Here is a 15,882-nt window from a genome sequence, read left to right as displayed (position 1 = left end):
TGGCTGAATCCCGTGAAAGCAGAGCAGGGTGGCCTTGACCGGGGCTGCTAGCTCCCTCCCTGCCTGGGGGAGGGGGTGCGGTGTGCATTTTCTCTCTGTGTGTCAACAGTTCCAAATTGGGCATATAAATCAGCATCACTGAGTTAACTTAAAAACTACTGTGATGCTCTTCATAAACCACATGGGAACCAAATCAGTTAGGAGCACATTTAGTCCGTTGTAAGGTTGACCACCAACTTCCCATAGATAGAATTTTCCTATTTTAAAAAATTTTTATTTATTTATTTTTAAATTTTTTGTGATTTTATTTTGTGTGTGTGTTCTAAGATTCATTGTTTATGCACCACACCCAGTGCTCCATGCTATTCGTGCCCTCCTTAACACCCACCACCAGGCTCACCATACCCCTACCCCCTTCCCTCCGAAACCTTCAGTTTGTTTCTCAGAGTCCACAGTGTCTCATGGTTCATCTCCCACTCCGATTTCCCCCAGCTCACTTCTCTCCAACTCCCAATGCCCTCTGTGTTATTCCTTATGCTCTACAAATAAGTGAAACCATATAATTGACTCTCTCTGCTTGACTTATTTCACTCAGCATAATCTCTTCCAGTCCCGTCCATGTTGCTACAAAAGTTGGGTATTCATCCTTTCTGACGGAGGCATAATACTCCATTGTATATATGGACCACATCTTCTTTATCCATTCATCTGTTGAAGGGCATCTTGGCTCTTTCCACAGTTTCACGACTGTGGCCATTGCTGCTATGAACATTGGGGTATGGATGGCCCTTCTTTTCACTACATCTGTATCTTTGGGGTAAATACCCGGTAGTGCAATTGCAGGGTCAGAGGGTAGCTCTATTTTTAATTTCTTAAGGAATCTTCACACTGTTTTCCAAAGTAGCTGCACCAACTTGCCTTCCCACCAACAGTGTAAGAGGGTTCCCCTTTCTTCACATCCTCTCCAACACTTGTTGTTTGCTGTCTTGCTAATTTTGGCCATTCTAACTGGTGTAAGGTGGTATCTCAATGTAGTTTTAATTTGAATCTTCCTGATGGCTAGTGATGATGAACATTTTTTCACGTGTCTGACAGCCATTTGTATGTCTTCATTGGAGAAGTGTCTGTTCATGTCTTGTCCTATTTTTTTTTTAAAGATTTATTTATTTTAGAGAGAGAGAGACAGAGCATGAGCAGGGGAAAGGGCAGAGGGAGAGAAAGAGGGAGAGAAGCAAACTTCCCGCTGAGCATGGAGCCGGGCGTGGGTCTCCGTCTCAGGATCCTGAGATCATGACCTGAGCCGAAATCAAGAGCTGGACACTTTGCCAACTGAGCCACCCAGGCATCCCTGAATTATTCCTATTTTTAATTAAAATTTTAACTCCATAAATATCATAAAGCTCCCTGCCTCTGTGACAAAGAGGGGACGACGTGCCTACTGAGATGCGCTCATCTCCCTCTCCTGGCAAAGGGAGAGCCCCGTGGAGCTGCTGTGATTCAGTGTAGGGGACAGTAAGATCTCCAGGGTCGGGGAGACTAGAAAACCAGGGTACATGTTGCTGGCACACAGACCTGGGCCTGCGGTGGGTCCCCTGCCTCTGCATTTTGCATCTTGTTGGGTAAACATGGAGCCCCCACCATGGACTGGAGGCACATTGGTGAGGGTGTTCTGCATCTCCCCTTGAGGTGCTGAGATGGAACCTTGAGGCGGAACTCCTCCATTTGAAAACTAGTGCCAGAGACCTCTTGTGCATTTGTCTGAGCCCCACTGATGGTCCATCACGGAGACTTCTGGTTGCCAGGTGGCCACAAAGGTCTGTTTCCTCCTGCAGCTAATCACTCCTACCATGAATGCACTGTTGGTCAAAACTGTTTTTGGTCTGATATGCTTCTCTTCCAGCTACAGTAATATTCTTGGGGCTGGCAGGATTTTGTCAACTCATGGTTGTGACAGTAGCTCCCGAGCCACAAATAACATAAGTTTATTGCCTTTGTCAGAAAACTCCCTCTGTACTGTTTAACCCTAAAATAGACTTGTGGAGAGTCAGCCACGATTGAGCATTTCAGGGCTTATTAGTAAAAATAAATAGGAGTTGGAAATTCAGAGGACTTTCTGCTAATAATTACTAAACTAAACATTTGTTGCTCTGTCATAAGAAATTGATTTGCTGCCGCCTGTCCGAGAGAGAGTAGGGTCCTGAGGATGGACTGGTACCCTGTCTCCAGTTTTCAGATTCTCAGGGCTTGATATGGAGTAGATGATTAATAGATATATGGGAAATAAATGAGTGAAATTTCTAGAGTTTTCAATGTTATTCCTGAGCTTTTGATTTGTAAAAAAAAAAAAAAAAAAAAAAAAAAAAAAATTCCATTTCCGCAGTCTGGTGCAAGTTGGCCAGGAAGACATCAAACTGTTTCCAGTTTTTCTTTTTTTCTCCCCTCTCATAAGAACATACTACTTTCCATCTGCCTTAACCACAATTTCCATACACTTCAATACTGAGAGCCAGAAATGTTATATTTAAAGCAAATTTTGGAGATGACTTCCATTTTTTTTTTTAAGTGAAAACAAAATACGAGGCCAGAGAAAAATAAGGAGAGGAGAGAAATCAAGAATGAGAAAAGACTATGAGACAACATACAAAAAAAGAAAACAGGGAGATAAATAAGATGGAGTTGTATAGAGGCTTTTAAAACACTGTAGTCAGAGTATCCTGCCCAGTCAATGTTAACAATTGGTTCTTCACTAGATCTGAGATTGTATTATTTTTGAAAATCCACATACTATTTATAAGAGCAGATGGTCACTTAGGCTATGCCTGTTGCAGTATCCAGGCTGGTATTTTTGTAAATTCACATACAGAATTATAGCCAATGTGAAACTCAGCACAGCAACTCCCTCTGGGATAACACTTCAACAATTCCACTTTGATGAGAAAGCTCTATTTAGGATCCTCCCCCCTCTTTTTAAAAGGAGATATTCCGTAACATTTCAGTTTTCTGGCTGGCATTAACATTTCTTTGTTTGTCCCCCACCCCCTCACCCCCGAACTCACCATTTCTCACACACCCCCTTCACTCCCATAGTCGCTGCACTAGACGTAATCTTGGAAAGTTCTCCTCTTTGTCATGTGCTACTGATAGCAGACCAAAATTATTCTTCATCTCAGAGATAAGAGCACTGGCCTTTGAGAATTGTATCTCATTTTCAGGGGTGTCTAGTTACAGCAGAAGTGGATCGCGCTAGGCCAGAATCACCAAGCGAACTTTTCCCATGTGATTTTTTCCTTCCCTCACCGTGTCTACGCCTCTCAGCAATATTGCTGACTGCCTAGCGAACCCGACAGATTCTAAATCAAGCAAAGAACATCTTCCCAGGTTCACATTTCTCTCCTGCTTTTTAACACGCACATGAAGCTCCAAGGTTAAGGTTGGCTTGCCCTTTCTTGTAGGTAACTGCTAGGACCAAGGATTTACTATTTTATTGTTCCTCAGCGTGGTGCACGAGGTTCAATGCTATTTTTATAGCAATGGCTTAAGATTTCCATTCTGGATCCAATATTCTTGCTGACATGTTCAATTGCAATGATATACTATTTTCTTCCCTTAAAAAATAACCCACAAGTGTTTCAATTATTAGCACAGTTGTGAAGATGGCACGAGTGTTGTCACAGACGACAGTCAGGAAAATTATAACACAGTCCCCAACTCAAAGCCAGATTTCTATTTCATGTAGATTTCTCTAAGTACTTTATTTGTAGGTAAGCTGATGATAGGAGACCCCTGAGTGATCTACCTGGGTAAGGACGCGTACTGTCTCTCCATTCCCTCAAAGCGGATGTTGTGTGCATTCCCATCTGGACCCTTTCCAGACACCTGTGGAGAGAAAAGTAATTAGAGATGAAGATCCATTATACACCCTGGTTACTGACAATGCATTGCAAAATTACAATCAGTGCCCAAATGCTGCTGCTGTCTGCCAAAAACTAACCATGGAAAAGCAAACACGATCTCAGTATTGCTACAGGAATTGATGATCAAGCCACAAACATGGCATAGAACAACAGTCGCTTCTTTCAAAAAGGGTCATTGCCAAACTGACCTCTTCCTGTCACCAAGCTGGGGAGCTTCTGTAGGCTGTAAGACCCCCCCCTTTTTTTTTTCTTTTTACATTGGCTTTAGTTTTTACAACAGCTTGAGACTTACAGAAAAATCGAGAAACAGTGCGGAGTTCCCAGAACTCAGTTTCCCTCCTGCTAACATCTTACATTAGTACGGTGTATTTCTTCAAATGAATGAATCAATATTGATACACTACTGTGTATCAACCCACAGTTGATTTGGATTTTAACCCAATCCCTTCCTGTTCCAGGATCCCCTATTACATGTAGCCATCATATCTCTTTAGGCTCTGCTTGGCTGTGACAAGGACTCTATTTTTATTTTTAAAGACTTTATTTATTAGAGAGAGAGAGACAGAGCACAAATTGAGAAGGGGCAGAGGGAGAAACAGACTCCCCGAGCAGGGAGTCCAATGCGGGGCTCGATCCCAAGACTCCGGGATCACGACCTGAACTAAGGCAGATGCCCAACCTACTGAGCCACCCAGGTGCCCCGGGACCATATCTTTTAAAAGTACCTTTTCCATGAAACCTTTCTTTACTAACAGGGGCAGGTGACAACGGTTACTCCGCAGCTTCCATGAAGCCCTCCCTCACCCAGACTTCACTTAGTTCCCTCGCCTAGGAACTACCACAGAGAAGAGACTGACTCTTTTCTATCTAGGGTTGATCTTTAGTATTTTTTTCCCCTTCCATTGTACTTCTTCTGTTCACCTCTCTTCCAGTCTCCTCCATCAGCCTCTGAGACACAGAAGAGCAGTGTCTGGCCCCAGGACTAAAGTGTGCTAGCTTTGTGGATGTTGAGACTTTATACATAGTCCTTCTGCATCTATCACAGCAATCCAAAACAGGATGAACGCACCCAGGTATTTAAAAGTATTTGTTGACTTGTCAATTCATCACCTGTTCATGTCAACACATGTGGTTTTGTGGATCCCTTATGTGCTGGCTCTCAGGCTGGGCTAGCCCTCACTGAATGGGCACGGAAGGGGTAAACAGAACACCTGGACCATTAGAGGGGGGAAGGGAGAGTTTGTAAGCACAGGAAGTAATGGTGCCAAGTCAGTAGGGGAAATTTTTCTAGGTAGCATTGAACTTGCAAATTATTTTCTTCTTGCCAAAAGTTCTAGCTCTCTACGAAAGCACCACCCCAGCTTGGGTGGCGTGCGTGGGGAGGGCTTCTTGTGAGAGATGTTGCAAAACAAGTATACATGCTCATTTAGAGTAAGAAAGACTATTCCCGGTATCAAATCATTAGAGGAGGCTCTTCAGAGTGTGTCCTGCAAAACTTCTTTGTATTTCACGAATCCATGGAACAGGAATGGCCAGAGTTATCTGAGAGGGCAACATCCCAGTGAATTACGAGATGAGGATGAGGACTGCACACACAGACTTAGAAGCAACTGCCCGGAGACTGAGAATTCTCTGCATTAGGTTAAAAGCCCTGATTTAAACCACCGACGTTTCTAACAAAGACCAGAGACAAGGGTGGTATCAGACAAACAGGGGATAAAGAAATGGTGCAGAAAGACAAGGGAAGGATACAATTACTGTCCTCAGCCACTTCTATCTAAGGTTTATTTTGTTTTTAACCTATTGGTTATGGAGGAAGAATTAGCGTGAACACCAGGACTATTTAATTGTGATTGTTGGGTATTATGTGTATGTATCCCTACTATGGCTCTAGACATTTACAAGTTATCTTTTCTGGTGGCCACAAAACTCCAAGTTAATACTTCCAACACTGTTATCCAGAACTGGCCTGGCCCAGGGACGGCTGTCTACATTCTGGTGTCTCTAGGAGGCAGCACCCAGGTGCCTCTTTTTCTGAAAAGCTACCAGCATAAGAGATTATATGAAATGTAGGATGAACCTTATCTTAAGGAAGTTTTTGTGTTGTTGGGAAAACAAGCATCAAGAATGAAATCATTAAAGAATGATGTAGGACAACGTATGATCCCATGCCATTCAGGATGTTACTAAGAGTAGTACAGGTGACACTGGAAGGTGTCAGGAAAAACTTCCCGGAAGTAGCAGAACACAGACCAAAGATGGGTGGCATGCTTCTATATCAAAAATTATTCTCTTCTTCACCAGCTGTGTAGGTATTTAATTATTATATTTATATCATGCATATATCATGCTTCTCTATTAACATGACAACATCTTCAGTGCAATCATGGACTTAGTGATTACTGAGCAGCTACTGTATCCCAATGCCACGCTAGGCACTATATTTCAAGGAATGAAGAAGGGCTAGATTTCTTCATGGCGTTGAATATAGAGGAAACAGGCCTGCAAACAATTACGGTGCAATGAGATCACTGCTGGAGTCAGCATGAGAGAGCAGGCAGTAGGAGTCTGAAGAAACAGATACGAAAGTCCGCCTGGCAGAGTTGAAGACAGCTTCATATGGGTGTTGAAGCTTCATCGAAAACTTGAATATGAATGAGGATAAGTTATTTTGTGGGGTGGGGGGAGAAGGTGTAGGAGTAGCAGGAGAAGGCATTCTAAGTCTAGAGAACAAAAATGAAACAATATGGAGGCATTTAAAAAAGAAAAGCACTGGTTTTCAGGGAAAGTCAAGTGTTTGGTTAAAGGAAGAAACAGAACCTATTGAGGAAAAGGGTATTCGTGATAGCAACACCACCACTATTATTATGGCTATAACCATTACTGCACTTTTTTCTTAATGAGCTTTGGTTTTTTAGAGCACTTCCAGGTTCACAGCAAAATTGAGAGGAAGGTACACAGAGTTCCTATCCTACTACCCCCACCATGAGGAACATTTGTTACAATTGATAAACTTACATGGACACAGCACGCAAAGTCCAGAGTTTACATTAGGACTCACTCTTGGGGATGTACATTCTACTGGGTTGGAGCAAATGTATGACATGTATCCATTATTATAGTACCATGCAGAGTTTTTTCATTGCCCTAAAAATTCTCTGTGTTCTGCCTACTCATTCCTCCCTCTCCCCAAACCCATGGTAACCACTGGTCTTTTTACTGTTTCCATAGTTTTGCCTTTTCCAGAATATCATGTTGTTGGAATCTTAGAGTCTGTAGCCTTTTTTTAATATTATCTTCTTTCACTTAATGATATGCATTTAAGTTCCATCCGTGTCTTTTTGTGCTCGATAACTTATTTCTTTTCAGTCCTGAATAATATTGTATCGTTTGGTTGTACCACTTAATCCACTTATCTACTGACAGACATCTTGGTGCTTCCAACTTTCCACAATAATAAAGTTACTAGGAACATTGTCTGCAGATTTTTGTGTGAAGATAATTTTCAATGCCCTTATGGAAATAGCAAATAGTGCGGTTGCTGGGTTGTATGCTCAGAGTATGAAACTACTGAGCTGTCTTCCAAAGTGGAGGTACCATTTTGCATTCCTGCTAGTGATGAATGAGAGTTCGTGTTACTCCACATCCTCACCAGCATTTGGGGTTGTCAGTGTTCCAGATTTTGGCCATTCTAGTGGGTGTGTGGTGATACCTTATCGTTGTTTTAATTTATATTTTCCTGATGACCTATGAAGTGGAGCATCTTTTCATATGCTTATTTGCCCTCTGTATATCTTCTTTGATGGGATGTCTGTTAAGGTATCTTTGGTCCATATTTTAATTGGTTTGTTTCTTTACTTACTGTGGGTTTTATTTTTTTTTAAGATTCTATTTATTCATTTGAGAGAGAGAGGCGGATCCCAAGTAGGCAGAGAGGCAGGCAGAGAGAGGGGGGAAGCAGGCTCCCCGCTGAGCAGAGAGCCCAATTTGGGCTTGATCCCAGGACCCTGAGATCATGACCTGAGCCCAAGGCAGAGGCCCAACCCACTGAGCCACCCAGGCGCCCTTATTGTGGGGTTTTAAGAGTTCTTTGTAGTTTTAGATAACAGTCCATCATATGTGTCTTTTGCAAACATTTTTTTCCAACCTGTGGCTTATCTTTTCATTCTCTTGACAGTGTTTATTGCAGAGCAGAACTTTTTAATTTTAATGAAGTCCAGGTGACCAATTCTTTCTTTTGTGCATCTTGCCTTTGGTGTCATATTTAAAAAGTCATTACCAAAACCAAGATCATCTAGATTTATTTTCTGTGTTATCTTCTAGTACTTTTATAGTTTGCATTTTAAATTGGGTCAGTGATTCCTGTTGAGTTAATTTTTGTAAAGGGTGTAAGGTCTGTGTCTAGATTCATTTTTTTTTACATGTTGGATGTCCAGTTGTTACAGCACCATTTGAAAAGACTACCTTTGCTACACTTTTATCAGAGGCCAAAATAAATATTTATTTGGGTTTATTTCTGGGCTCTCCATTCTGTTTCACTGACTTATTTGTCTGTTCTTTCACCGATACCACACTGTCTTGATTGCTATAGCTCTATAATAAGTCTTGAAGTTGGGTAGTGTTAGTCCTCTAACTTTGTACTCCTTTTTTTTTTTTAAGATTTATTTATTTATTTATTTATTTATTTGACACACACACACACACACAGAGAGAGACAGAGAGAGAGAGATCACAAGTAGGGAGAGAGGCAGGCAGAGAAAGACTGGGAAGCAGGCTCCTTGCTGAACAGAGAGCCCGATGCGGTTCTGATTCTAGGACCCTGGGACCATGACCTGAGCTGAAGGCAGAGGCTTAACCCACTGAGCCACTCAGGCGCCCATCTTTCTACTCCTTCAATATTATGTTGGTTATTCTAGGTCTTTTGTTTCTCCATATGAACTTCAGAATCAGTTTGTTAAGATTCTTTAGAATCAAGAAAATAACTTGCTAAGATTTTGGTAGGTAGCACGTTGAATCTATTGATCAGTTTGGGAAGAACTGACATCTTGATAATATTAAGTCCTTTTATCCATGAACAGGAACTTTCCCTCCATTTATTTGTTTTTTTGTTTGATCACTACTACAATTTAACCCTTATTGGGTATTTATTGGTTGTCAAGCAAAATGCTAAATGTTTTATTTTCATCAGCCCAATCTTCCCAATAATCCCAATGGTTGCCACGTTTTTCAAATGAGAAAACTAAGTAGTTGCTCAAGGTCATATAGCTAGTGTATAGAAAATCTGAGACAAAGATCAGGTCTGTTTGACTTCAGAATCCAAGCTCTCTAGATATAGCTGTGGGCCACATCTTGGGGGAGCTTACATACCATGCCAAGGTAACTGTTTTACCCTTAGGTGATGGTGAGTCATTGAGAATGACTACTTGATAACTGATAGGACATATGTATAGGTTAGAGAGATCACTCTTGCCATAGTGTGGAGGTTCCAGTGATAGTTTGAACCAGAGATGATGAAGGCCTAACCTAGGGGATATACGAAAGGATAAAGGCCTGCACATTGTTAGAGCTTGGAGTGAGGCCACTGGCTGGCCAATGAACTCAAGTGTAGGTAGCATGCTACATGAGGGGCAAGTCTTTCACTGACACCACCAGGGTCTCTGGCCCAATGAGTGGAGTTTAATAGTAATTTTTGCTACAAGTACAATTCAAATGTGTCAGAGCTTTAGGGAAAAATGAAAACATTTTCAAATGGCCTGTGTTTTCTCCTGCTTTTCTCAATATTTCTTAACTCCCTGGGCCTCTCAGGTATTATGGGCCTTTCCGCTTTCAGAGAAACTTGATGAATCCTGCTAAAGGGGAGCTCACTCAGTTCATCTAATGTGGTAGATGGGCCTGGGAAGTTCTGCGCAGTTCTGCACATGCGTGGCACCATTTCCCATGAACACCCGTGGGAGTCTGTGCCTGATCTCTACTTCTACAGAGATCCTGAAGAGACTGAAAAGGATAAGCGGGCCGCTGCTGAAATGACTATGACCAAGGAGGAATTTCAGGGTGAATGGACTGCTCCACTCCTAGATTCACTGCTACTCCGCCTGAGGCCGCAGACTGGTCTGAAGGTGAGCAGGGGCCCTCCGTGCCAGTCAGCAGTTCCCTCCCGAGGACTGGAGCCCTCAGCCGGCCACCGAAGACTGGTCCACAGCTCCCACTGCTCGGGCCCCTGAATGGGTAGGAACAACCACTGAGTGGCTTTAAGTTGCTCTTCCACAAAGGCAAACAAAATGGAAATAAGGTTGACAGAAAATAAACAGTTTCTTAAAAAAAATAAAAAGGCAAGTGAGTGATATAAGAATGTTAAGGGGGGGGCAGGTTCAGTAGGACTGACTGAGGATTAATAGGAAGGATGTGCCTAGAAAAGTGTACAATTTTCTGAGCTTAGCAACTAAGTGGGCTTGGTAACCATCACCAAGATGGGAATAAGGGAGGACCAGATTTAGGGGGAAGGGCAGGGGCGGGAGGAGGGAATACTCAGATACAATGAGTTGTAATGGAATATCTGATGGTGGTGTCTAACAGATAATTGAATGTAAAAGTTTGCAACATTGAAGCCTGGGACTAGAGATGGAGAATTGGGAAATCTCCAGCCCACGGATGCTACCTGCAACCTTGGGAAAGAATTAGAATACCCAGGGACAATCTATAGACACAGAATAGAAGGAAAGACATGCAATGGAAACAGAGAAGGATACCGATATTACTCTTAGGAAAACTGTCATTTAAGGGGCAGACAAACACAAATTAGACGCAGGAGGAAATCTGAGGAGGTGTAGACCAGCAGTTGGTCTGGAAGAGAAGTAGAAGATAGTGTTACCATAGAAATCCAAAGAAAAGCATTCCATGAATGAGGGTGTGGTCCACAGTGTCAAAAATAGTCAAGGACTGCAGTCAGAAAAGGTCTGTGGGCAATACGGTGTGTTGGCGTGATTTACCCAAACTCCGTCCTTGCAGAGTGTCTCCCTGAGCTACAGGGCTTGGAAAGCTAGACTGGCCTTTCCCAGAATGCCCTTGAAGTCAGTGTACTGGTTTGCTTTAAGACGGGACATTGATTGGGGCGCCTAGGTGGCTCAGTGGGTTAAGCCGCTGCCTTCGGCTCGGGTCATGATCTCAGGGTCCTGGGATCGAGTCCCACATCGGGCTCTCTGCTCAGCAAGAAGCCTGCTTCCCTCTCTCTCTCTCTCTCTCTGCCTTCCTCTCCATCTACTTGTGATCTCTCTCTGTCAAATAAATAAATAAAAATCTTTAAAAAAAAAAAAAAGACGGGACATTGAGGAAGTGGTCGTACTTCCACTGTTTATTCTGACAGCAATGACTAAGGATGTGTTTGGTTTCCTTGGCGGTTTCAGCAGATGTGTCTTTGCAAGTTTCTGGGGTGAAGTGTAGCTTTTGTAGCCAGCTTTGGAGTTGGCAGCACTACAGATGGCTTCCTGATCGTGGCACTTTCTTAATGATGGTGGTGGCATTGTTGTGTGGCTCTGGAGCCAAAAGCTTTCTTACAGAAGTGGCAGCAGCTCCCTTGGTAGTCTGGTTCTGTAGCATGGCTTGAGAAATCATCCCTGAAAGCTTAGCCAAGATTAGGTTTCTTTCGATGCCCTTAGGATTCTGTAAGCCCATTAGTGTGGTATAATAAATTTGCTCCTGCTTAAACCAGCTAGGGTGCATATCGTTCCCTGCAACCGAACAGTAACTAACATAAGTCCCACAGAAGAGTCTGCGGGAACTGGCAATGAGATGGTGACTGGTGCTTTACTGAAAGTGATTTCTGTGGATTGATGGGGAGAGAAGGCAGGACTCCACGGTATTGAAAATCTTTATCGCTTTCTCCCCCAAAAGAAATAAAAACCCAAAACAACCAAAACCAAACCCTGGTCGCACTGCCTCATGTTATCATGCCACGGAAATAAGATGGATACTTCCAAGTGAATGAATATTTGTTAGCGTCTCCTGAGTGGAGTCATGTGCTGTGTACTCTAAAGCACAGAGAGGAGAAGAAGTCTTCTCCCTTGGGGACACAGTGTTAGTTAATGGAAATGATGGGAATACATTTGTGCTGCATTATTTAAAAAATTGAACTGATTTTTCTCCCTAAAGCATCAAAAGTTGACCTCTGTCAACATTTTTAATATATACATATTTAAATGGCATATAGTTTTCTCCCTCCAATTATTTTTTTTAAGATTTTATTTATTTATTTGATAGACAGAGATCACAAGTAGTCAGAGAGGCAGGCAGAGAGAGAGGAGGAAGCAGGCTCCCCACCGAGCAGAGAACCCGATGCAGGGCTCCATCCCAGGACCCTGAGACCATGACCTGAGCCGAAGGCAGAGGCTTTAACCCATTGAGCCACCCAGGCGCCCCTCTCCCTCCAATTATTTATTATTGGCATTTTCCTGTGCTAACAGTATATTTCACAAATATAAATTTTAAAAGCTACATAACATCCCATTTGTGGATAACTCATAATTTATCTAATCTCCTCTTATAACTTGATCAACTTTTGCATCCCAATCAGAAATAGTGGCACTATGGATTATTATGCCGGGTACCAAGATTCTTGCAAATAGCTGTGAACTGAGGGTAGGAAATTGCAGATAGAAGACTGCCAAAGAGGGGCACCTGGGTGGCTCAGTGGGTTAAGCCTCTGCCTTCGGCTCAGGTCATGATCCCAGGGTCCTGGGATCGAGCCCTGCATCGGGCTCTCTGCTCAGCGGGGAGCCTGCTTCCCCCTCTCTCTCTGTCTGCCTCTCTGCCTACTTGTGATCTCTGTCTGTCAAATAAATAAAAAAAAAAAAAAAAAAAGAAGACTGCCAAAGAGAAACTAATTATAAGTTATAGCTGGGTCCTTAGGAAGTCAGGCCCCTTCAGGAGGGAGTAAGGGGAAAGAGACAGGCACAGGCATTTATAAGCTCATTCCTCATTTTGCTCAGTGTGTATTAAGACTCAAAATGTTCCTGCTTCCAGCACTCCTTATTAGGTAATTTCCCTCGTCATAAAAAAAATAAGGTCAGCGGCTTTGATCCAATTAATTTTTTTAAAGAAGCCCTTTATCTCACTTGGTATCATGCAGGTTATTTTTTTCTTTTAATGTAATGACCTAAATATACTTCTGATAGAAAGAAATAATTTTGACTTAATCCATAAGAGAAGCCTAGTCTTTTCCAAAACAATGTAATATTAGAACTTATGCTTGGATCTGGGGCATATTTATTTATTTTTTTTCTATTAATAAAGATCAGGAAGAGAAACTTCAGAGAGCTTATTCAAAAATAACTTGAGAGGCTCTAGCTTGGTGTGCCTTGCAGGGGCGGTACTGTTTGGCTGGCTTTTGACAGCCTCGGATGGCCTATCAGGAGGGTCTGGTGTATGAGGAATGTTGAATTAAGATGCTTTTAGTCCATGGGAGTTCTCCCAATTTCATTCACTCAGTGCCTGCTGCTGGCTGGGATGTTAAGAGCCTTGTTAATATAAAGCTATTAGTCTTTTCTCTGCAAAGGCAAGGAGCTTGCTGGTTACATTCAGAGTTCCTTAAATTAGTATGTATTTCTAGCCCAGCATTGCAGGAATCAGCAGTTTCACAAAGCAATATACTAAAGAGGCCATTTAACCCCCGATTTCTCCCATTTGCAGATTAATGGCAGAGGGGGAAGATTTAATGCTCTTTCAAAGATGTTTTAACAATTCATTACAAATAAAAGAATAAATCACACAAGATTTTCTGCAAATGTCTGATGACAAAAAGTGGAAACGATTCAAATTTAACTTGTTTCCCAATTCCCACCGGTTGGGACAAATTTTTGCCAATGTTGTAATTTATGTCCCTTAAGTCAATTTTCCCAAGGAAATTTAAAAGCCTCTGTGACGGAAACACACTGCAGAGTTGCAGTCTGGCTGATTCACTGCCACAGAGCATCCTCATTTACAAATAGGTCCTACTCAGATCTATTACACGAAACTGCGTTCCGTGCTGCCAGACCCATCATAAGATTAAGATGCAAAGTATAAAAATTCAGATGCCATTTTAGGAAACATGCCTTTCATTTCAAGTTGGTAACATGACAGCTATTTTTGAGCAGTTTCCAGAAGCTTTCTTTTAATTACATTCCTCTTACTTAGCTATAGGTCTGGCTCGAAGATTTTTGAAGGAATCAACGCGATGAAAATGTCTAAAAAAGTTGGGAACTTGTCTTTGAGCATCTTCTCATATGAAGACATTCTGCTGAAATGTTACATATTTGGAGCGAAACTCACCATACTTCATTTAAACAAAAAGAAACGAATCAAAATAGGTTGTAAATGATTTCTCTTTGGCAATGTGAAGTATATTATGCCGGAGATATGTATTTAGAAATATGCTATCTAAAGAAGCGAAAGTACACACACTCTTTCAAACCATTATCTCTGAAGTGTTTATTTTCTCTAATTTAATTTCAGTAATTTTGTCAAATAACTGGGTATTCAGTTTATAGACTAGTTTAGAACATCTGCTAGTTTGGAAAATACAGCAAATAAAAATATTTTAAAAATAACTTTTGGGGAAGCCTTTTCACCATTCTGTGCCTATATTTTCCTCTCTTGGAAAAAGCTGGAGTGAAAATAAATCCTTAAAGTCCCTCTAACTTATGTACATTTATAAAAGTTATCTTGCATATAGTTTCCACCTCATTAATATGGTAACTCTATGTCTGTAACATAATTATTTTAAAGCTGAATGACAAAGACAGCAAAGTAATCTGCAACATTATAAAATTACAACACATTTATTGGGATTTCAGCATTCAATCTTACGCTCGCATGACCCAAGTACTAACCAAGTACACCGGACCATGGCATCTTGATAACCTGAATTAACTCTCTTCAGATTGTCTTCAGAGAAAATAAAACCAGGCATCTCCTGCCCAGCTCTGTTTGTGCCTGGGCCTAAGATACAGTTACCATAGAAACTATGATTATGGATACAATTTTACAAATTTGGCTTCATCTATCAGATGCACTTTGCATGTGAGTGTGTGTACGTGTGTGTGCACATGTGCATATGTGTCTTGCCAGTGAGCCTGAAGAGCACACTCTGGCTCTACATCTTTAATTAAAGAGCCAGACACCATCTCATTTCCTTTCCCCATCTGTCTACCTACGAATAGAGATATTGCGACATTGACTGAAATCTAAACTTTTGCTTGACAGAAGACGATTTCTGATCAAAAAGAAGGAAGAGAAGGTATACCTTAATAAATCCGTTTACCTCTCCTGTATTTTCCAGGAATGGAGTAAGCAGGAATTTAGTGGAATCTCAGTAGTAACCCTAATCACCAGATGCTAGTATCTAGTATTTATTGAATTTGATTTTGACTTATTACTTGGATGTAATATGTGAGTTATTTATGCCTCAGCTGTTTTATTTTTATTTATTTTATTTTTTAAAAAGATTTATTTATTTATTTACATATTTATTTAGAGTGTGAGCAGGGGAAAGGGTGGGGAGAGAGGGAGAGAGAGAATCTCAACCAGATTCCACACTGAGCACAGAACTTGATGTGGGGCTTGATCCCACAACTCTGAGATCATGACCTGAGCTGAAGTCAAGAGCCAGATGCTCAGGCAACTGAACTGGGCATCCCTGTTTCATTTTTATCATACTCTGTGACAGTCAGTGTTCTTTACGCATTCTAAAGGGAAAAATCTGACCCTCAAAATACACCAAAACTTAAAATGATATAACAGTTTACAAGTTCATAATATCTCTTTTAACTAATAGATCTTATAAAGGATATTAAGTGACAAGGGCACGAAAGCTCTCTAGGATACTTAAAACATACTTGCCTTTATAAAGACCAAACAATGGAAACAGAAAAGTTTGAAAATTTCAAACTTTTCAGAATGTTTTCTTTTCCTAGTTCAGTCCGTGGGCAGTTTCCAG

General features: G+C 41.5%; 1 protein-coding gene and 1 non-coding gene across 4 annotated transcripts in view; one reads left to right on the top strand and one right to left on the bottom strand.

The window, feature by feature from the left end:
* PARD3B (par-3 family cell polarity regulator beta) overlaps window positions 1-15,882 on the bottom strand; it is a 1,059,813-nt gene that overhangs the window by 48,197 nt on the left and 995,734 nt on the right. For all 3 annotated transcript variants that reach the window (XM_047720837.1, XM_047720838.1, XM_047720839.1), the window contains one exon: window positions 3,797-3,876. In XM_047720837.1, the coding sequence (XP_047576793.1) occupies window positions 3,797-3,876 (80 nt within the window). The remainder of the gene's footprint in view (window positions 1-3,796; window positions 3,877-15,882) is intronic.
* On the top strand, window positions 9,464-9,614 carry LOC125096643 (small nucleolar RNA SNORA62/SNORA6 family). The gene has a single exon (XR_007126309.1). It is a non-coding gene; the product is annotated as a small nucleolar RNA SNORA62/SNORA6 family (small nucleolar RNA).

Source organism: Lutra lutra, chromosome 3 (assembly GCF_902655055.1).
Source record: "Lutra lutra chromosome 3, mLutLut1.2, whole genome shotgun sequence".
Classification (NCBI taxonomy): Eukaryota; Metazoa; Chordata; class Mammalia; order Carnivora; family Mustelidae; genus Lutra; species Lutra lutra.
Note: the sequence above shows the minus strand (reverse complement) of the source record. Positions and strands in the feature narration are given on the sequence as shown.